Below are 21870 nucleotides of genomic sequence, written 5' to 3' on the forward strand. Positions count from 1 at the left end.
ATATGTCCTATTGACATTATCATGTTTCTGAACAGTGGTTCAGAAACATGATAATGTTACGAATATCTTTAAAAGTTTCCTCTTCGGTCAGATTTCAGTCCGTTAGCTCATCATCAATATGCGAGAGATGAGAGCGATGCGCGCCCCCGCGACAGGGCGCGCGTTTCTCGGCATAACAATGTAGCTTCCGCTTCCTGCCGGCTGGCGGCGCTAGAGCCACCGCCAGCCGGAATGCTGGTAAACAACCGTAGAAGAAGAGAAGGAGTACAAGAAGAGGAAGAGGAGGACTGAGTTGGAGCAGAGGAAGAACAGCAGCAGAAGAAGAAGAGCAGAGTTATTGATTATCTGATCGATCCGAGAGGTGAGGAGAAAGGTTCTGATCCAGAATGATTCCGCTCAGGTTCCGCTTCTGTTTTAGGGTTTTAGAGCTCCGTTAGCCGTTAGCACCAACTACTTCCGGTTCGGTCCAGACTGAGAACCAGAACTAATGGGCCAACTTCAGGCTTTAGAGCAGAACTCTACCAGCTGGAATCCGGTTCGGTTCTGCTAGAACCGGGTTGTGAGTCGGTTTCACTCTGTCAGCCTGCCGCCGCTTCCGGGGTTATTATGGGATGTTACCGTCATGTAAAGGGTTGGGGGTCAAAGGTCAGCGATTAGAGAGAACTTTGACCTGAAAGGTTCTTTAACCGGATCATGATCCATTTCCTGTCGGTTAAGAGTTCAGCTCAGTTGGGTTTTACGGTTCTGTTTTAAAGGGACAGTACTCCCTAATGACCCAGACTCTGGTCAAGGTTCTGGAACATCCTGCTTTGACCCGAACTGGACCTGGGGACCGAACCCCGTCAGGTGGTTCTGAGTGGAGCTTTAAAGGTTCTTTCTCCGGACCAGAACCCGACCAGAACCGTTCCAGTTGGACGGGTTAGGTTGGGTGAATGGTGCTGAGGATTTCAGAGGAAAACTGGTAAAATAATAATCATCATAATAAACACATTCTTTAGAACTTCCTGTTTCATTAGTTCCCAACATTGACCAAAGGTGATTTTTCTTCCTTTTCATTTGTAAATTGTAGATTTTGTAGCAAAGTTTTGTTAAATTTCCAATAATCTGTCCTATGATTGTTATGGATTTTAATAGTGATGGTCTCAGTTCTGTCTGAGTCCATCACTTTGTCCACAACGTCCAAACAGACAAAAGTCTCTGAGACTCTAGAGATCATTTATCTGTCCATGTGTGGATCGGATGGTTCTGGATCGGATGGTTCTGGATCGGATGGTTCTGGATCAGATGGGTCCTGTAGTTTACCTGTAGTTAATAAAACAAAATAAATAATAAATATTTCTTAATATGTACTGTGTCTGATCAATAACTTCTAGAATAATCCATCTACCACCGTGTCTGATGCTGAACAGCGCCCCCTGCTGACCTGTTACTGACAGACAAACATCTGGTTCTGTTTCCTGGACAAAATAAAATCTGCTCCCTTATTTTGGCAGAAACAAACAGACCCTTCCTCTTTATTTCTAATAATCAATAATAAAAGCAGGAATCAGCTTTTATTATTAAATAAAATAATAAATCTGAAGCTGCAGAGCCAGATCCCACCTCCTTTAGGAAGCAAACCAATGAAAGTGATGAGGTTATAACTGTGTTATTACCACTCTGTACAGCGTCATGGTTCCTTTCCCATTGATGTTGCTGACATAATGGGTCTTTGCGGTTCTCCTCCGGCCTCGGGTTCCTCTCAGATCCTCCAGGTAGTCGTGTTTCTTGGTTCCCTTCCCCGAGGCGAATCACGCGGTTCTGGACTGAACCTGATGATCGCTGGCCGGTCTGTGGACCTCATCCATCGCCAAGGTGACCGCCGCAGCCTCCGGTTTGGTCCATTTTAAATCCCAGAACCTGAAGCTCCGTCCAGCAGTGAGTCCTGATCCTCTTTATGGCAGAACTCCAGAGATTTGTTCAGCCCTTCTATGGGAAGCGGATCATGTTTGACGCTTCATTGGTTTCCCCATTTCTCTCGTTGATGTTTCCAGTTGCAGCCCAGAGGTTCCTGTCTTGTAATTCTCTAAGAGTCGGCTCTTCATCTTCATTGTGTTTGGTTTTTGTTTTTCACCTCGTCTCTTTAGCTCGGCGTGTTCGGGGAAGAGCTGCTTTCCTCTCCGTCTTTAGACGGGCAGCTTTATGTCTTTAATCAGCTCCCAGGTTTCCTTCTGTCTGTGAAGTTTTCCCTCCTGCATCCTGAGCTAGAAGCTACGTTTAGCCTCGCCACGTTAGCTGCTGCAGGTTTATCTGAATCGTTCGTCAAATCTCTGGTGGAGATAAAATGTCTGTTAAATGTAGCTTTGAAGCATTTAAAGCTCGACTGCACCAGCCGCCATCTTGCAGGAAACAGGAAGTCCAAGCAGATTCATATTTGTTGTCAAAGAAAAGATGGGATCCGATCAGTCCAGGTTCTGGTTCTGGTTCTGTACTGGTGAAGCTCTGGATCGGTGTGGCCCAGCTGGTGCTGCTGCAGTGTCTCCCAGTTAAACCAGTTCACCCAGTTTGTGCCGTGTGTCTCCAGATGTACTACTATCGCTATGACAACCCTGAGGTCAGCTGCTGCTACAAGTACCTGATGTTCAGCTACAACATCATCTTCTGGGTGAGTCACCTGACCCGCTGGACCCGCCAGAACCAGAACCTCCTCGCTTCCTGTTGCCATGCAGAAACCAGGAAGTGATGTCAGCAACATGCCGAAGCTTCTCGGCAGCAGGAAGTGACACAGGAAGTTGTCAAAGAGCAACCAGGAAACAGTCTGGTTCTGGTTCGGTTTGTTTATTCAGTCAGTACTCTCAGGTCCGGTTCTGGTTGCAGAACCTGGGTTCTTCCCTCAGTGTGACTCTGGTTCTGGTTCTGTTGCAGCTGGCCGGAGCCGCCTTCATTGCCATCGGGTTCTGGGCGTGGAGCGAGAAGGTGAGGCGACCGGACCTCGGAACCGCGACCCGTCTGCAGTGGGCAGAACTGACCGACCTGTTCTGTCTGCAGGGGGTTCTGTTGGACCTGACCCGGGTGACCCAGCTGCACGGCTTTGACCCGGTCTGGCTGGTTCTGGTGGTGGGCGGAGTCACCTTCATCCTGGGCTTCGCCGGCTGCGTGGGAGCGCTGCGGGAGAACATCTGCCTGCTCAAGTTTGTACGTCTGACCCGGTTCTGGTTCTGACCCCCACAACATTTAGAGCTGTGGAGCGGACCAGGACCAGAACCGGTTCAGAAACAGCAGCTTTAATCGCTGACTTTGGTTCTGATCCGTTTCTGATGGATTTCAAACAAAGCAGAACCTGTTGCCACGGCAACCAGAATCTGCAGTTTGTAAATCACAGCCGAAGCCGGGTCAAAGGTCACCGGGTCGGGCTGCTAAGGGTTAGGATCAGTCTGCAGGTCCAGAACCGGGCCCTGGTTCTGCAACTGCACTGGTTCCGGGTCAGAGCCGGTTCTAGTCCAGATCTCTGGGGCGACGGGGTTCTGACCCATGTGTTGTTCTGGTTCTGACCCGGTGTGTTCCGGCCCAGTTCTCCGGGGTGATCGGGTTCATCTTCTTCCTGGAGCTGACCGTGGCGGTTCTGGCCGTGGTTTTCCAGAGCCAGGTCCGAGAGTGGATCAACAACTTCTTCCTGCAGAACATCAAGGGTTACCGGGACGACATCGACCTGCAGAACCTCATCGACTCTCTGCAGAAGATGGTACGGCCCCCCGGGTACCACCGGTACCCCGGCGGCCGGTCCGGTACTGACCCGGTTCTCCCCGAATAGAACCACTGCTGCGGGGCCCAGGAACCCAACGACTGGAACCTGAACGTCTATTTCAGCTGCAACGGGACCCATCAGAGCCGGGAGAAGTGCGGCGTCCCGTTCTCCTGCTGCGTCCCCGACCCCGCCGTGAGTCCAGTTCCGATCCGAACCCACCCGGGCCTGCCACGAGTCCGGTTCCGATCCGAACCCACTTGGTAATCCTGGTTCTGCTCTTTCAGGACTCGGTGCTGAACACCCAGTGTGGCTACGACGTGAGGAACCAGCAGGAGGTGAGTTCAGCTGTTCCTGTTGGATCTGAGAGGTTCTGTTGGATCTGAGAGGTTCTGTTGGCCCAACAGAAGGAATGGAGTGAAAAGATCTTCGTCAGAGGGTGCATCGTGGCGCTGGAGGAATGGCTGCCACGCAACCTGTACACCGTGGCCTTCATCTTCATCGTCATCTCTCTGCTGCAGGTACCAGAACCCGACCAGAACTCGACCCAAGTACATGTTAAGCCTGGCCTGGTTCAGATGTTCTGGATCTGCCTTAAGTAATCTGTAGTTTACCTGCACCTCTCTCTCTGACAGATGGTGGGGATCTACCTGGCCCGAACGTTGATCGCCGACATTGAAAAGGTCAAATTCAGCCATTGAGGCCTCGGCCTGCTGGGGGGCGGAGCCTCGGCCAGGTGTTTTGCACCTGGCTGCTGAGTCGCATGTGCCTTCATCTCCTTCTAGTGTGGTCTTCCTCTGATGTGCTCGTTGCTATGGTTACTGAAAATGTCTGACTGAACGTAGTATTACTCTGCTGAAGAGCGCCACCTTGTTTTGTCTGCACCTGATGCCTTCACTTCCTGCTTCACCTGAGAGGCCTTCCAGAACCAATCGCTGGCCTTCATCACGTCTGATCACCTGAACATCATCAGCAGCAAACACATTACCAGTCCGGTTCCGGTTCCGGTTCTGTTCAGGTCACATGACTCGCTGTTTAATGAATGTGAATGCCGACACTGGAAAACACGTTGGTCTGAATAAAGTTGTGTTTGAATATTCTGTGATTGATCAAGGAAACGATTGGTTGATCAGATTATTGACCCTGCCTCATTGGGGAGCTTTTATTTTGAAGGGACTGAGTTTTGTGTTTTTTTTTACAAAGTGAATTTTAATCTTTTTTATATTCAGAATAATAAAAGTGACTTTTCCTCTTCTTACGTCTTTTGCGTCATTGATCCAATCGGTCCATCCAGGTTTGACCTTTAACCTTTGAAACTTCAGCAGCTGAAATGTCAGTTAATGATCGTGGATCATAAAGCAACCAGCAGGTGGCGATGCTGCGCCTCTTCCTCAGACCTCCTCCTACGCTCGGCTATCCTCGGCTCCTTTCGGCTCCTCTCCAGCCACAGCAGCCAGTCGGAAACGCGCAGCAGCGTCGCGGCTCCGCGGCTCGTCTTGCTTTTCTCCCCGCCGTCCAGCCCTCCGGTGCGGCTCTCCCCTCCAGCCCGCAGCCCAGCGGCGGATCCTCGGCCTCTGTGACGGCCGGCCACGGCGCGCAGCGCGGCGGAGCCTGAACCCTTTCCGGCTCTCCTCCTCCGCGGCGGAAAACCCCGGACGGAGGCCCGCGGTGTGCGCTCCTCCTCCCGCAGGCCTTCGGCCCGGACTCCCGCCTTTCTGCTGGAAAATGGACGGCTTCACCGGAAGTTTGGGTGAGTACGGGACCCGACGCACCCAGAACCGAACCAAACCTGCTCACCTGCTCGTGCATAGGTAGGAAGGTGAGGGCCGCACGCGCCTCTGGCGGGTTTACACGTGTCACTGCTGTTTGTTTCAGGAAGAGGCTGCACCGCCCCTCTGGCCGCTGCAGGGCCACAAAACCAACACCTCCACCCGCAGGAGGGTGTACAGAGTCCAAACCTGCCAGAACCGGGTTCTGGTGTGGTCCCAGCTGGGTGCAGCTAGTTCAGGTAGCAGAACCCAGCTGAACCTGGAGGAACAGAATCGTTTCTAGTCTCCCAAGTCCAGCACAATACAGGTCCAACCGGGTCGAACGGCCCAGTAGAAACCAAGGGCAGCAGTGGTCCTCAGTTGGTTCTGGAGCCCCAGGTTGGGCCACACATAGTCCTCTACTGGAAGCTGATTGGATGATCCATTAGTGCAGGAGTGTCCAACTTCAGTCCTGCAGGTTTTAACTGAGCCTCAGGTACAAACGGCTTCATCACCTCAGTTCTCCAGAACCTTCACGGCCTCATTATTCTGTCCAGGTGAAGCAGAGGCTCATCTAAAGGTTTCAGGGCAGCGGGCCTCCAGGACTGGAGTTTAACCCCTGGGTCTTAGTGTTTTGGTTCTGATCCAATCCACTGCTCCGTTCTGCTGGTCCCGTTTCATCTTGTGAACACGGGATCAGTTCACAGGGTCGGTTCCCCTCTAGGGTTCTGTTCTTCTTGGGTTTTGGTTCCTTGATGGGTTTTATTAAAGTAACTGGTTCAGAACTGGTTTCAGATCCGTCCAGGTCCTGTCGGATCAGAACCTGTGACCGGGTTCAGGTTGGATCCTCAGCTCTTCTGCAGGCTGTTAATCACCCTCAGATTCAATCCAGGTGTGGCAGAAGGGAAACATGCAGGGGTTAAAGGTCACAGTGTAGGTGTTCCCCCCAGGTGTTCTGATACTTGGAACCATCTAACGGGCCTTCGGTTCTGGTTGTGATGCTGCGGTTCTGAGCGGGTTCTGGTGTCTGTGCAGATGACAGCATGTCGGCGACCAGCGTCTCCGACGTCAACGACCGTCTGTCTGCGCTGGAGCTGCGCGTCCAGCAGCAGGAAGACGAGCTGACGGTGATGAAGGCGGCGCTCGCCGACGTGCTGCGCCGCCTCGCCGCGTCTGAGGATTCTGGGGCCAACAGGAAGCAGCACGGAGCCAAAGGTAAGGCGCTTCCGCCCGTTGCCATGGATACACGCTGCAAGGCGCGGTCACCAGCTAAGCTGCCCCCTGCAGGCAGCGCCGCCATGCGCGAAGCCTCGTCTCTGTCCTGCATCGCCAACGGCGGCACGCCCGGACGCAAGAGAGACTCCGCCTCCGTCACCAGGAAGGAGACGGTGTCTTCGGCCGCCAAGAGGTAAGAACCCACCGGGTCAGCACTGGGCCCAGCAGAACCAGAACCGACCAGAGGGCAGTAGAAACTTTAGAACCAGAGCAGACCCGACCAGAACCAGAGTAGAACCCATCAGAACCGAAGCGTGGCGCTCTCTCATGGTCCCGGTTCTGTTCACAGTGGCTCAGAGAAGAAGAAGGAGGCGAGCGGTCAGCGCTCCCACATGGAGGAGATCCAGGAGCATGAGGAAGCTCCGCCCCTAAAGGAGCCGTCACCCAATCACTCGTCCCCCATCCTGTCCCACCCCCCCCAGAGGTCGGCCCCGCCCCCTGACTTCGCCAAAGGCCACGCCCCTAAAAGGTTCCACTTCCTGATTTGTCGGCTGCATCTGACCTGTTTTCCTGCTGATGCTGCTCTGACCTCACCTACTAACCCGTCTCTGAGGCTTTCTCTGCACCTGATTGGCTGAGGGTATTCTTGATCAGCCAATCAGGTTTAAGAGTGGGAGGAACTTTGAAACTGCCTTAATGCAGGAGCTGCAGCCCTGACTGCTGTTCTGCTTATTTCCTTATTACTGGGTACTTTAACCTGCTAACCAACTACAACCAGCTAACTGTAACCAGCTAACTACCTACAAACTGTAACCTGATAAAGAACTCACCAATTAACTATCCTGCTAGCCAACCTGTGACCTACAAACTGCTAACTGACCTTTAGAACCCAGGTCACTGGCTTCTGACTAGTACAGAGGGGTATTGTCTGCATGGTCTGTTTCCATAGCAACAAACGCTACATAATGTTCTGTCTGATCTCCTCAGGCTACCTTAACCCTTTCAGTCCGCCTTAAGCATCTTCCTCCAGGCTCTTCTCTGATTCTTCTTCACTGCTGAAATGAGCTGAAGGTGTTTGAAATGAAACCTTTCACTCCTCACCTTGATCCTGCCTTGCTTTTAACTCCTCCCCCCTCTGGCTCCTCCCACTCTAACTCCTCCCCCTCCGGGTTCTCACTGCGTCTCCTGGTGCTTTGGGTGTTTGTGAGGCAGGAAGTCTCTCTGTTGTTTCTGAGTCAAAGCTTTGACATTTCAGCGTCAATGAATAAAAAAGTGATGATGAATCTGATGAGAGTTCAGTGATTCCTGCTGCTCACTCTGTGTGTGTGTGTGTGTGTGTGTGTGTGTGTGTGTGTGTGTGTCTCCAGAGGTCCCAGCGTAAAGCGGTCTTCAGGAATGGAGCGATCCCAGAGCAGCAACTGGGATTCAGCAGAGAAGAACCGGAACAAGCTGGTGAAGGCAGCATCTACCTCCAAGCTGCTGGCCAAAGTGGTGAAGAACGCAGACAAGTACAACACACACACACACACCCACCCCCACACACACACACACACACTTGGGGTTTAATAACCCAACTGAGATTACTTGAGAACCTGTGAGTGTCGGGTCCGATTAGGGAGGAGAGTAATGAATGTTTCCTGCTCTTTCAGGCACAAAGACCCGGTGGTCAGCCAAGGTAGGTTGTCCTTCCTCGCCAAACACACCACACCCATCATCATCATCATTATCGTCATCATCACTGTCTACCAGCCAATAGGAATCCAGACGGTCCAGATGTTTTCCGACCTGTAGTCTGTCAGACGCCATGTTGTTGTTGTTGTTGTTGTTGAGTGACCATGTGACCATGTCTCTGTCTCAAACCAGCCAAAATGTCGACCCGAGAGAAAAACAGCCTCGCTGGTAAGTTCAGCTGAAGCCCGCTAGCTGGCTAACAGAAAGTGTAACACTTCCTGTTTCTGAACCAATCACCTCCTTCTGTGTGCTTCCATTGTCTGGCTCACTCATCCATCTGCTGATGTCACTGTTTGGCCCCGCCTCTTCCTTGTTTATAGAATTGATCTGCAAGAAAAATCACCCTGATTGGAGCCTGAACTTTTTCAAAGCTTCACAGCGAATCAGATCAGTTCCTTGTGTTCAAATCAGGCCAATCACAGGCCTTCTGTGCCTGTGATTGGCAGAGAAGGTACCACTGTACCTTGATTGGTACCTCTGCAGGGACGGCTCGTAATATCCGAGTTGTTTTTATTGGCGACTCAGACTAAAACGGCCTAAAGCTCCTTCTGGGTGACTTTACCTCACCTGTCTAAAACCTGCCCCTCACCTGTCTCCAAGGCTTACCTGCTTCTCACCTGCTCTGGGTTTGGGGTTGGTTTTTTCCTCCTGGGATTCTGTCAGGAGAACCTTCGGGCTCCTACTTGAGGTTCTGGTCTGGCCGGTTCTGTTACAGCAATGGCCCATCTGACCCAAACCTCGGTTCTGTTTGTTGTTTCAGAGGGAAACTCTATCAAGATGTTCATGCGAGGTCGACCAATCACCATGTTCATCCCTTCAGACGTGGAGAACTACGACGACGTCCGGGCCGAGCTTCCTCCAGAACGACTCAAGCTGGAATGGGTGTATCCTTCCGACCAGTCTGAAAACCAGTACCACCAATTAGACTAATAGAGCCCCAGATGGAGCCCAGTAGAACCCCAGGCGGTCCAGTAGAACCATGAGTGATCCAGTAGAACCTCAGGTGCGGTTCCGGTGCTCCTTGACCCTCTGCAGGTACGGGTACCGCGGTCGGGACTGCCGGGCCAACGTCTACCTGCTTCCCACTGGAGAGATCGTCTACTTCATCGCGTCCGTGGCGGTTCTGTTCAGCTACGAGGAACGGACCCAGAGGCATTACCTCGGACACACCGACTGCATCAAGTGGTGAGGAACGCTCGGCGTCGCTTCCTGCTCCGCCATTGGCTGCTGCTGTTGGTGATGTCATCGCTCTCTGTCCGCAGTCTGGCCATCCATCCGGACAAGATTCGGATCGCCACCGGACAGATCGCCGGAGTGGACAAAGACGGACGGGTGAGCAGAACCGGTTCCGTTCCCAGAATGGGAAGGTTTTGTTGGGGGAACCAGCAGATTTTCCAGGAAATCATCTGATCATCCAGGAAATGATGGACAGGGAGAATCCGACTGAAACGACCTGGATGTCAGTCAAATTCTGGGGTTTATTGTGTCTCTGCTTATTTCTAAATGAGCAGCTTCGCCTTCAAAAACAAGCCCAGAAAACCGAACCCGACTCATTAAATTTGCAAGTGACTTTAGAAAAAACAAGCCCAAAGTCGCTTATAATAATCGGACCTGATGACAGAAACAAATCATAGTCAAATGGAGGTTGCATCAAAATAAACAATCACGAGTTGCTTAGGCCTGTCGATAAACGATAAATCAATTAATCGTACGATAAATTAAAACTATCAACCTCATTTTAATTATCGGCATCATCATCTCTTCTGGCCTTTTTCTCTTTCTGTTAATGACACCGAATGAAAAAGGCTCAACTCCGGTGCTCTCCACTGACCTCTGACCTCATTTCCTTAGTGTAAAGCCCAGCGCAGACGACACGATCTTAGAGCTGTCGGCCGATTGTCGGCCCATTTTCAAAACCTGACAGACCCACACATTAGCCGACAGAAATCCTAGGTATAACGGTTCGATCGGGTTCGTTCCTGCCGTGTGGTGTCCAACAATGGGCACAAAATAATGGCTACAAGTTCAGCGAACTAATTTTAAAACCAGGCATTAATCAATGCTTTACTACAATCTACCTGCAATGCATGTGGCTAGTGTCAGCGTAAAGTCCTGACTGAATGAAAATCATTAGAACCTATTTACGTCACGTTAACGAAGAACAGCTGAAAAGTTACCGGGTTTATCAACTGCGGTAGCAATTTCGCTCCAACTCCTCCTCTTGTCATTTCTATATTCTTTGCATGTTGAATAAACATTAATGTTGTTTCCACATATCATCTCCGGGTTGCGCCGTGTCAGCTGTTTGGGATTCCCCTCCGTATTTTCCCCTCAGAAAGCAGGGAGGGGAATCCGCGCTTTCTGATTGGCTGCCTGTCACATTTAACAGGCTGCCTTAAGATCCCAGTCGGGGAAAAACCCCTGATTTAGATCGGAGGGGCAACGAGGATCTACCGTAACACACCACACAATCTTAGAAAGACCAACGATCTAAGATTGTTATAAGGGGAAAAATAGGAGCAAAAAATCATGTAGTGTGAATTATTGCATCAGGTAGTCGATGTGCCCATCTTCTCTATTTAAATCTAATTATTACTGAAGGGCAACATAATATACAGACTTCATAATCTGCACTCTTTTGGTTGAATGCAGTATTTATTTCCACTTTGGCTTTATGTTGTTTAGTTTTTATTCAAGTATATTTTTTGTTAATGGAGACTGAGAATCCATTTTATTTTTGGTTGTTTTGTTTATTTAGTTTATCATTTCCAGTGTTAAATATTCTTTTGAAAATAAAGTGTATCTATCTTTGGCAGGAAATCGCCTGCATTATTACATCATTTCCATTAAATCAGTGTAAAAAGGTCTTCAAACAATATTATCGTTTATCGCAATAATTTTTTGAGACAATTAATCGTTCAGCAAAATTTGCTATCGTGACAGGCCTAGTGTTGCTGAATCAAAACTTCCTGATAGCATAGCTAGCTGATTAATGTTCTGATGTTAAGGTTCTGATTGGTTGGTTCTGACTGAGCTGAGTAATTCTGCAGAACACAGGGAGGAGATAGATTATTATGTATTTATTTATTCATAAATTCTCTCTCATGTTTGGACATATTTAAAGTTTTAATATGTGAAATCTGTGTTGTTGTTGTTTACTCTGCGGCTTTAAGCAAACATCCCGGGTGGAGCAGAAATGACGCTCCGTCTGTGAAAAATCCCCACCAGTTGAACAGCGAGAGCAGAACCAGCGTCTCGCTCCGCAGCTCCAAGGCTTGAATTATTTTTCAGGTTATTTGTTCAGCTTTCTGACAGTCATGCTAATCCGGGGAGTGTTGCTAGCTGTGCTGCTCTACCTGCTGTCTGGATCCGGTTGTCATTTTTTCCTTACGTTGAGCCTCCATGCAGCCAAACTCAGTCAAGTTCTTGTTTTTTTTTCTCCCCTCCAGTTGGTCTTTTGTGGCTCTAGTGTCCCTTATATGAAAGTAGGCTGACAGGAGAGGCGGGAAGACATGCGGCAAATGTCGCCAGGTCCGGGAATTGAACCCGCGACGACCGCGTCGAGGACTCAAGGCCTCCAAACGTGGGTGGCGCCGTCCCCTACGCCACCACGGCACGCCCCCAAGTTCTTGTTTTTTAAATATCATATTAGATTTGTTGTGTTGATGCATTGTGACGTCATTTTCCGCCGCAACACGCCAACGTCCCCGTTCACTCAGAGCGTTGAAGTTTCACATGACAGGATTTGTTGCTGCGCAGCGAGAAGGAAACAGGAAACCAGCTGCAGGCTGAGAATGAGATGCAGGTGATCAACAAGAGATGCTGATCGATCACCGATCATAAATTTTTTCACGGAAATCGGACGATTATGATCGGAAGGGTTAGTGTGTGTTGAAACGAACAGAACCGTTTGAACGGGTCGGGTCAAAACTCAACCACCAAAGACGCTGAAGTCTGGTTGGGACCTCGACCTCTGAATGTTGAACCTGGCTGGTTCTGACTGGTTCTGTGCGGTCCGTTTCAGGCGCTGCAGCCTCATGTCCGGGTCTGGGACAGCGTCAGCCTGTCCACCCTGCAGGTCATCGGTTTGGGAACCTTTGAACGCGGCGTCGGGTCTCTGGCGTTCTCCAAAGCGGTGAGTGTCCATCAGGAGGCGGCCATGATGAACATTCTGGTTCTGTAGAACCTTCCTAACGGGTCTCTGTGTTTCAGGACTCGGGTCAGCACCTGAGCGTCATCGATGACTGCAACGACCACATGTTGACGGTTTGGGACTGGCAGAAGAAGTCCAAGATCGCAGAGATCAAGGTGAGCTGGTTCTGACTGGGTTCTCCCGGGTCTGCAACCGGTACTGGCTGGGATGTTCTGGTCCCTGGTTCTGACAGGTCTGGACGCGGTTCTAAGTGGTACCCATTGTTTCCTTACAGACGACCACCGACGTGGTTCTGGCCGTGGAGTTCCACCCGACCGACCCGAACACGATCGTTACCTGTGGGAAGTTCCACATCTTCTTCTGGGCCTGGAACGGGAACTCACTGCTGCGCAAGCAGGGACTCTTCGGGGTGAGCAGAACCCAACAGAACCTTTTGGACCGCCCGCCTTATTACTGGCTAAAGGGATTCTGCACTGAGCTGCAGCTCATGATCCCAGTAGAACCAGTAAAACCAGTAGAATCCTGAGTGACTGAAAATCATCTGGCTGAGAGGAAAACCTTCAGTTTAGAGCCAGAAAAGAACTTTGTTCTAGAAACGAACCAGTGGCACCAAATTGGTTCTGGTTCCGGTGACCAACTGGTTGGTTCAGTAGGACAGAACCTTCAGTCGTCTGGTCACATGATCCAACATTTCCTCTTCTGTGGTCAGAGTCACGACCGGCCCAAGTTCATCCAGTGCCTGACCTTCCGGAGCAACGGCGACATCGTGACCGGAGACTCGTCCGGACAGCTGCTAGTCTGGACCCGGAACTCTGCCGAGGCGCCCACGGGCAAGGCGCCGCAAGGTGAGAGGAGGACGTCATCAGACCTGAGCTTCACCTTGATGAGGTCCAAGAGTCGGCTCAGACACTCACTGCTGTGTGTGTGTGTGTGTGTGTGTGTGTGCAGCCTTCCAGATGAGGACCGACCTGCGGCCAATCGAAGCTCATGAGAAAGGAGTTTTCTGCATGTGCGACATGCGGAGCGGCTTGCTGCTGACCGGAGGAGGAAAAGACCGCAGGATCGTCCTGTGGGACCAGCAGCTGCAGCTTGACCGCGACATCGAGGTCACACACACACACACACACACACACACGCACACACACACAGAGACGGAGCTTAACCCCCCATGTGTTCTCAGGTCCCGGATCAGTACGGGAACATCCGGGCGCTGGCGGAGGGAAAGGGGGACGAGTTCCTGGTCGGGACGTCCAGAAACTTTGTCCTCAGAGGGACCTTCAACGACGGCTTCCAGGTGGAGGTCCAGGTGAGGTCACATGACGACATGACATCACAGAGGGGACCTGTGGTGCGTTCAGGGTCTCTCTCTCCGCGGTGTGTTCAGGGTATTTTTCACTCCGCGGTGCGTTCAGGGTCTCTCTCTTTCTGCGGTGCGTTCAGGGTCTTTCTCTCTCCGCGGTCTGTACAGGGTTTTTTTTCTCTGTGGTGCATTCAGGGTCTCTCTCTCTTTCTGCGGTGCGTTCAGGGTCTTTCTCTCTCTGCGGTCTGTATAGGGTTTTTTTTCTCTGTGGTGCATTCAGGGTCTCTCTCTCTGCGGTGCGTTCAGGGACACACGGACGAGCTGTGGGGTCTGGCCGCCCACCCCAGCAGGGAGCAGTTCCTGACCTGCGCTCAGGACCAGATGGTTTGTCTCTGGAACTCTCTGGATCACAGCCTGCAGTGGAGCCGCACTCTGGAGGTGAGAGGGCGGGACTTGTGACTGGGGCCTGCTGATTGGTTGGAGGGTTGACAGGTGTGTTGCTCCTGCAGGAACACGGACACTGTGCAGAGTTCCATCCCAGTGGAGCTGTAGTTGTCATAGGAACGCACTCCGGAAGGTCAGCGATGTCATCTCTGCGTCTGCTTCTGATTGGTTGCGCCCGCCTCCCTCTCCTTCTGATTGGTCACTCTGCACTCTTACATGTCTCCAGGTGGTTTGTTCTGGACGCCGAGAGCAAAGATCTGGTCGGGATCCACTCGGACGGCAACGAGCAACTGTCGGTTCTGCGTTTCTCAGTCGGTGGGTGGAGTCTGCTGTAACCGTGGCGATGTGAAGGGACGATGGTTCCCATCATGCCTCTCTCCCTCCATCCTGCAGATGGCAGCATGCTGGCCGTGGGGTCTCATGATAACTTCATCTACCTGTACAGCGTGTGGGAGCAGGGCCGCAGGTACAGCCGCTACGGGAAATGCTCGGTGAGTTCCTATTGGTCGGCTCCCTGCCCTCTGATTGGCTAATAGGTCAGAGTGCAGAACCACAGCCATGCTTGGTTCCGTCCAATCAGAACCCAGGTTTTCAAGACCAGAACTAGAAGTAGGACCAGAACCAAGAATAAGACCAAGACCAGAACCAGTCCACCATCATCAGGTGTGCAAATGTCCTGATTCCCTTGAATGTCTCTCCAGGGTCATTCCAGCTACATCACACACCTGGACTGGTCACCTGATAACAAGTTCATCATGTCCAACTCTGGGGACTACGAGATCCTCTACTGTGAGTGCGCACACTGATGCCGCAATGAAGTACCCCCGTAGTACTCCCTTAGTTCCCCCGTAGTACTCCGGTAGTACTCCCGTAGTTCCCCCGTAGTACTCCCGTAGTTCCCCCGTAGTACTCCCGTAGTTCCCCCTTAGTACTCCCGTAGTTCCCCCGTAGTACTCCCGTAGTTCCCCCGTAGTACTCCGGTAGTACTCCCGTAGTTCCCCCGTAGTACTCCCGTAGTACTGTGTGTATTTCCAGGGGACATCCAGAATGGCTGCCAGCTGATCCGGAACCGCTCTGAGTGCAAAGACATCGACTGGGCCACCTACACCTGCGTGCTGGGATACCACGTGTTTGGTCAGTGCTCTGCTGGGGCCGGGTCGGTTCTGAAGGTTCTGATGGTTCTGATGGAAGCTGCTGTGTTCCAGGCGTCTGGCCCGAAGGTTCTGATGGTACCGACATCAACGCTCTGGTGAGGTCCCACAACAGGAAGGTGATCGCGCTGGCGGACGACTTCTGCAAGGTTCACCTGTTCGCCTACCCCTGCTCCAGATTCAAGGTGGGTCCAGACCCGGAACCAGAACCGGCCGACGCGTTCCGACGGATTAACCACTGTCTCCGCAGGCGCCCAGCCACAAGTACAGCGCCCACAGCAGTCACGTGACCAACGTCAGCTTCCTGCACAGCGACAGCCACCTGATCTCCACGGGCGGGAAGGACACCAGCGTCATGCAGTGGCGGCTCGTCAGGAAGCTGGTCGACGCCCCCAAGCCCGCCGCGCGCCGACCCAACACGGCCGGCGACCCTGCTGGAGACACGGCCGGCGCAAACGCAGCCGGCGAAGCGGCCGCCACGCAGCCTCTGGCCGGACCCGACCCGGCCGCCACCGAGAACCCGGACCCATCGAACCGGGTTGCCGCAGAAGGAACCCCGCCCCCCTCGGACAGCACGCTGAGCCTGAAGGACAGCCTGGAGACGAGCGACGACACGGCGACGCCGAGCGACGAGGGCCTGCCTCCCCTCACTCCGCCCTCCTAGAGGGGGCGTGGCCTCTTCCAGGTCAGGTGTCTCTGTTGTTGCTCCTGACGCCGTCAGGGTCGCCGACCGCCAAGCACCTGTTCGTGCCCGACCATTTCAGGACCGCTGTCAGGAATTCGACGGGAAACCCACAGAAACTGTCTGGACGTCTTCAGGCGTCGGCCATCTTCCCAGAAACGCTCCAGAATCTGATCCAGAACCTTCCAGGTCTCCTCCGATCCGCCACAGGAAGTCACCTGATCTGCTCACTCAGGGCAGGTGAACACTAGGGCTGCACCGACTGCACATTTCTGTCCAATCTTTGAAAAAACAATTGTTTTTGTTTGAAACGGCGACAAATATAGAAAGTCGCTGAGTTGGTAACGGGGGCGACTATTGCAAACACCTGGCTGGGCGGGGCTAACTGGGTGGGCGGGGCTAACAGTCTCACTGCAGAGGAAATGAGGACAGTGGTTGATTTTTAGACCTTTACAGAGAAAAATAAGATCAGCTTCACAAATATCGGCCAATCAGTGATCTTTGAAATGTAAGAAATCTGCGCCAGTAAATCAGTTAGTTGTTTTTTCACATTATATTTATTGAATTTTATAACATAAAACAAGTGGCAGTGATATATTTGACGTAGGGTTCTCATTAAACAAGTCAGTCCTCAAAGTAAATAAACATAAATAATAAAGAAACAACAAAAAACAACTCAGCAATATCAGAAAACAGAAATAAAAACCCAAAAGCGTTATTGCAGCAATCTGCACCGGTCTCTTCATTTCCTTTGTAGTGTTTCAGAAACTTGCTCAACGGCGACCAGCTTTCTTCAGGATTCATTTCCTTTCCTCTGACAACATAAGTGAGTCGCTCCAGAGCCACACATGATGTCATGTCCTTCATCATTGTGGTTTGACGATATGTCCATTTTTTTTTAATCTTCTGGCCTGCAGGCGTCTAAAGTCAATGAATTTTAACTGTCTGGAGCTGAAAACACCGTTCTCTGGATAAATACCTAAAACACACATTTTAGCCTCAGCAGGTACAGTCACTCCAACAATCTTTGACAAAGTTTACATAACTGAGTTCCAGAATTGCTGTAATTTTGGACCCTCCCATACACAGTGAAAAAGAGCAACACTTCCTGCAGCTGTCTGGGATTATTGGCCCAGCGATTCCGTTAGTCTGGAGTTATTTATCTACGTTCTCATCAACCACTGGCATTAAAGGAGTTTCATCCTTGTTTTAATTGACTTCTAAGCACGATGCGCCCTCGGTTAACACAGGATACCTGACACACCTGTGATGACCTCATCCAACATTTCAGCCCTTTTCTGTCCCAAAGAGCCACCTGTTATCCTCCCGTCTGCCACAGGGGGCAGCAGGGAGCTGAAGGGAGGAATTTGTCAAACGACAATAATTTTTCCCAAATAAACAGTCTGATTTTCCTCCAGTGAGACGAGTTGACCTCGAAGTTAAACAGGAAGTCTTTGGTTTTACAGGAAGTTTGAGGATCAGAGGAAACCTGGAAGATTTCAGTTTTGTTTCTAACTTTGCTTAAAAACAACCATCTGCAGCTTTTTAAAATCAATGTAATTTAAATCTGTGAATTAAAACATCACTGAAGGATGCAAACAGCTGCAGGCTTTTATTCTGAAAAGCCACAGATGACATTGAGTTTCAGTCTAAATGAATACAACAGAGAAAAGGAACATTCTGTTAAAAATGATGTCTGTGTTTAAAGCGATTCTGACCCGTCACGTTCTAGATCCATTGGTTTGGGTTTCAGAAGCTTCACACTGTTGCCAACAGGAAACCAACAGGATGAAAGAGGAAGTGCTTGTTTGGCGAGGTGACCTTCAGGTTAAAACTGTGACAGAGAACCAATCAGAGTGAAGCCTCCCGCTTTGCTGGAAATCCCACTTCATCTTGAGAAGAATTGATCAAAGTGAGCCCTCTCTGTTCATAAAGGATCTGTGTTGTTTGTATATGCTGCAGATGGCTGTGTGTATATTTCTGCTCAACACTAGAGGGCAGCACTTCAGTCGCATTCAGCTCACATCTCTTATTCAATCAGGCGACAGCAAAGGGGAGGGCCTGTGCTCTGATTGGTTGCTCTCAGTGACTCACTGCTGGGCTTTTGTCTGTTCTGGACCATTTCACTTCAGGCCTTTGTTGAATGTGTCAATGATGTCATTCAGGGGCGGGGCCTTCGCGGAGGGGGGGGGGGGGGGGTTGATGTTGCCTTTTTATTACTGACTCATCTTTTCTATGTTTGCCTCTAAAGCACAGGTGTCAAACTCCAGTCCTCAAGGGCCGCTGTCCTGCAGGTTTTAGATGTGCCACAGGTGCAAAGCGCTGGAATGAAATGGCTAAATGACCTCCTCCTTGTGTAGATCAGTTCTCCAGAGCCTTGCTAATGACCAAATTATTCTATTCAGGTGGTGCAGCAGAGGCACATCTAAAAGTTGCAGGACTGCGGCCCTCGAGGACTGGAGTTTGAGACCCCTGCTCTAAAGGGCTTCTGTGGAGTTCAGGGACTCACCTGGATGTTCAGGTTGGGGGAGGGGGGGGGGGGGTCACGTGAAGGGGGCGGGGTTTGCGTTCATTGATCCTCATTGATGATTTTTATGTGACTGTTTTGAGCCAATCGTCTTCTCTCATGCATTCCTGTCAGAGGGCAGACTGTACTGAAGATTTCAACACAAAATGCAAATAAACGTTGCTATGGTGACAGCCAATCAGCTCCGTCCTTGTCTGGTCAGTGACGCTTGATGATGCCAGAAACAGGAAATACCATATATTAAATGTACTCTTTAGATTACTGCTCACCATCGGTTCTGGTTCTGGTTCTGGTCAGGAGCTCTGCGGTTTCCATGTCCAAAATGTCCAGCCGAGTTCTGAAACAATTCTCTGGGGCTGAACGGACCCGGTGTTACAGAAAAATCTGTGACAGGAGGCGATAGTGTACAAATAAATACTGATCCAGCTGGGATTGTAAGATTCATGGCTCCTTTATTACCGTCGACTTGTTTTAGAGGCTGAACAACCAGCATCGCATCGAATCGCCGTCATTAAAATATGTAAACCGACTGGCCGTTTAGTAAATCGGCAACTGATTGAGAAATGAACACTGGCTACTGCCCCCTGCAGTCACTGATTTTTCTGTAACACGCCACCAACTGGTAATGAGTGTGAAACACATGACAAAAAAAAAAGTCAAAAAATCTGATTTAGCCTGATATCCTCTTCTTCCTGAATCTTTCTGCAATAGCAATGTCTAATTTCATATGACTAAGATTGCTAATTATCTTGTTTCTCTGAATCCGGTAATTCCTGCAATGCAGAATAAGATTAGGACCGGACCGGACCGGACCGGAGGAGGTCAGCTCCAGTCGCCGTTTCCTGGCCGTCCGAGTTCAGATCCCATCCTCAGTGCAGCTGAGGCTAATCGTGGCTTTGCAGACGATCCTGCTGATTAATGAGATCATTAAAGTTCTTGAAGGATGAATCAGTTCGTGTGTCTGGAGCAAAAGGAACCGACCCTGGAAATGTCAAACCCAGGTTACATTAGCGGCTTTCTGTGCACATGCTAGTAATATTCACTGGCTTAATAAATGGAATTGGATTTATTGTGGATGTTCAGATTAACCCTCTAGTTTTTATTTTCTCTGCTGGTAAATTCATTGCAGTCGTGTTTGACTGCAGGTCAGGTGGTTCAGTCTGAACGGTTTGTGATTCTGTGAGCTGTGGCAAATAAAGCTCCAGCATAGTTCATGTTTTAAGGTATGATTTCTGCAAAGAACATTTCCCTTGCACGTTTTAGTGTTGAGTGAAGCTACGCAGTTTGTCTTTGTAGATTTCATAGTAAAGGTGAAGTTGAGTTTTACGTTCAGAGCTGCCTAGCAGATCTGTTTGCTCATTTCTCCATGGCGATTTGTTCCTACCAGACACAACCTTCACTTTAATAGGATCAATGGAATCAATCAACAGTAACTGCAGACTATGTATTGACCATGTTTTGTGTTTACAAAGCAGACGTCTGTACAACCATTCAGCTTTCAATGTACAAATAACATTTGTACATACCCAACACTCTTGATAACAGTATGCATATTACATAGTCTATGGCAGGGCTGTCAAACTCCAGTCCTCCAGTCTCTGTCCTGCAGGTTTTAGATGAGCCACAGGTACAAAACCCTGGAGTGAAATGGCTTAATGACCTCCTCCTTGTGTAGATCAGTTCTCCAGAGCCTTAATGACCTCATTATTCTGCTCAGGTGGTGCAGCAGAGACACATCTGAAGGTTGCAGCGCAGTGGCCCTTGAGGACAGGAGCTTGACACCTGTGCTCTCTGGAGCCATGGGGCCTTCTCTTGGTGGACTGTGAAGATGGTGGTTGTAATCCAGGCCAGAGAGTAAAGCTTTTCACACCTGATAGTCCAGTAGACTTGGTTCCATTGGGTACCAAAATTGCAACATTTGTTACATTTTCAGCAGCTGTGGTTCGCTTTCACACTGCACTGAGTCAAACAATCCAAACTAACTGAAACCCTGTTCCCCCCGTCGCCTGTGGGGGCGCTGCACCAAGAACTACTGAAGGAATCGACACAATACCTCTGAAGAAGACCAGCGCAACTTCCTTCTTCACAAAAAGTCAACAAAAACGGAGCGGTGTCGGATATTAGCGGTTGTAGGATTTTCCATTCACATACATTACTAGTTTGGACATCTTTTAAAGCTAGCGACAGTCCTGCAGGCGCCATTACTACGCGGTGAGTCTGTCCACAAAACTTCCAATGCGGGATGAGCAGGAATCTGTCACAAAATGATTGCAGTGTTACCCCCACAAAGTGTGGTCACATTTGTTTTGGTTTAATTGTGATTAGTTTAGGATATTACCCTGTTTAGAAATCTTTGGAGCAATGTCATGCAGTAGCACAAACGCGCCGCTAGATGGCAGAAGTGGGACATTATGGAACTGACAGCGCAACATTTCTGTGTCGAAAAAGCTCCCCTCCGTTCCGATGGAGGAATGGAGGAGCTACCAGGAGCTACTAGCGCAACAACATCGTCTCCCGTTGCTCACTAATTTCCTCTGTTAAAACAGGTTAATTCAGTGCTAAGCAGAAAGCCGATATGTAATGAACATGACTACTAACATTACTGAGACATGTTTGGGACATTTTATCCCGGGATAAATATGATAAAATGTCGGCATGATACACGCGAGTGTATCATCAGAGTTCACCGTCTGTACTGGACGGTTAAACATTCACAGTGTTTTCTGAGTTTTTCTTATGAGCTCTCGTGCCAAAATATTGTTCTGCTAAGTGTGTCATAACATTTGTCCCCTGTGTATCCACCTTATTCCTGGGAGGGTTACTATGGAAACGATTATGGTCTTACTTCCGGCGCCCAATACTGCTACCGGAAGTAGCAGTATTTTTTTTTTGTAGGGTTTTTTGCTAATCTATAGTCATGATAGAAGTTACATCTCTCTTTTCGGTTATTGTACAATATTTAGTAAAACTTGTTCACGGACACACTGTCTGCTATCAGAGCTGCTGAGTACTGAGGATCGTAATCATGAGTTTAATCACGGGGAGCGACAGGAACACGATTGTTAGGTTTTGTAACGGAATGACCTGAATTAGCAGCGCTGCTAGCAGCTCGTTTCTCTGAAGAACTGACAGTAATAAAGAGAAAAGCAGAGAAGCTGGTCAAAGATCTGAGCTTCAGTCTTGCGCCCCACAGTGTAA

General features: G+C 50.1%; 2 protein-coding genes across 7 annotated transcripts; both read left to right on the forward strand.

Annotated features, from left to right (window-relative positions):
• The first annotated feature begins 221 nt into the window (after positions 1-221).
• On the forward strand, positions 222-4979 carry LOC116712934 (tetraspanin-14-like). Of its 4 annotated transcripts, none has more exons than XM_032552836.1 (9): positions 222-361; positions 2564-2644; positions 2905-2955; positions 3028-3174; positions 3551-3721; positions 3791-3916; positions 4009-4059; positions 4129-4242; positions 4357-4979. In XM_032552836.1, the coding sequence occupies exons 2-9, from the start codon at positions 2564-2566 to the stop codon at positions 4420-4422; spliced, it is 807 nt and encodes a 268-aa protein (XP_032408727.1). In that variant the 5' UTR covers positions 222-361; the 3' UTR covers positions 4423-4979. The 4 variants fall into 4 exon arrangements, with proteins under 4 accessions (XP_032408727.1, XP_032408729.1, XP_032408728.1 ...); XM_032552838.1 differs by lacking the exon at positions 222-361 and adding an exon at positions 1729-1917; XM_032552837.1 differs by lacking the exon at positions 222-361 and adding an exon at positions 1924-2312 and having other exon boundaries at positions 2372-2644.
• A 144-nt stretch (positions 4980-5123) lies between these two features.
• eml4 (EMAP like 4) lies at positions 5124-17671 on the forward strand. Of its 3 annotated transcripts, XM_032552768.1 has the most exons (24): positions 5124-5471; positions 6505-6684; positions 6757-6877; positions 7034-7213; positions 8052-8192; positions 8334-8359; positions 8548-8583; positions 9176-9299; positions 9451-9600; positions 9678-9747; positions 12440-12550; positions 12628-12723; positions 12843-12977; positions 13278-13413; positions 13517-13674; positions 13749-13874; positions 14175-14306; positions 14378-14445; positions 14539-14627; positions 14706-14803; positions 15014-15101; positions 15348-15446; positions 15518-15648; positions 15714-17671. In XM_032552768.1, the coding sequence occupies exons 1-24, from the start codon at positions 5447-5449 to the stop codon at positions 16125-16127; spliced, it is 2934 nt and encodes a 977-aa protein (XP_032408659.1). In that variant the 5' UTR covers positions 5124-5446; the 3' UTR covers positions 16128-17671. The 3 variants fall into 3 exon arrangements, with proteins under 3 accessions (XP_032408659.1, XP_032408660.1, XP_032408661.1); XM_032552769.1 differs by lacking the exon at positions 8548-8583; XM_032552770.1 differs by lacking the exon at positions 7034-7213.
• Positions 17672-21870: the final 4199 nt, after the last annotated feature.

This window comes from Xiphophorus hellerii, chromosome 22 (genome assembly GCF_003331165.1).
Source record: "Xiphophorus hellerii strain 12219 chromosome 22, Xiphophorus_hellerii-4.1, whole genome shotgun sequence".
NCBI classification, from domain to species: domain Eukaryota; kingdom Metazoa; phylum Chordata; class Actinopteri; order Cyprinodontiformes; family Poeciliidae; genus Xiphophorus; species Xiphophorus hellerii.

Coding starts and splice junctions, on each gene's coding strand:
- eml4 (XM_032552768.1), top strand. CDS start 5,447: ATGGACGGCTTCACCGGAAGTTTGG. Junction 14,446..14,538: donor ATAGGAACGCACTCCGGAAG/GTCAGCGATGTC, acceptor ACATGTCTCCAG/GTGGTTTGTTCTGGACGCCG. Junction 14,628..14,705: donor GGTTCTGCGTTTCTCAGTCG/GTGGGTGGAGTC, acceptor TCCATCCTGCAG/ATGGCAGCATGCTGGCCGTG.
- LOC116712934 (XM_032552835.1), top strand. CDS start 2,324: ATGTCTGTTAAATGTAGCTTTGAAGCATTTAAAGCTCGACTGCACCAG. Junction 2,956..3,027: donor TCTGGGCGTGGAGCGAGAAG/GTGAGGCGACCG, acceptor TTCTGTCTGCAG/GGGGTTCTGTTGGACCTGAC. Junction 3,722..3,790: donor TCGACTCTCTGCAGAAGATG/GTACGGCCCCCC, acceptor CTCCCCGAATAG/AACCACTGCTGCGGGGCCCA.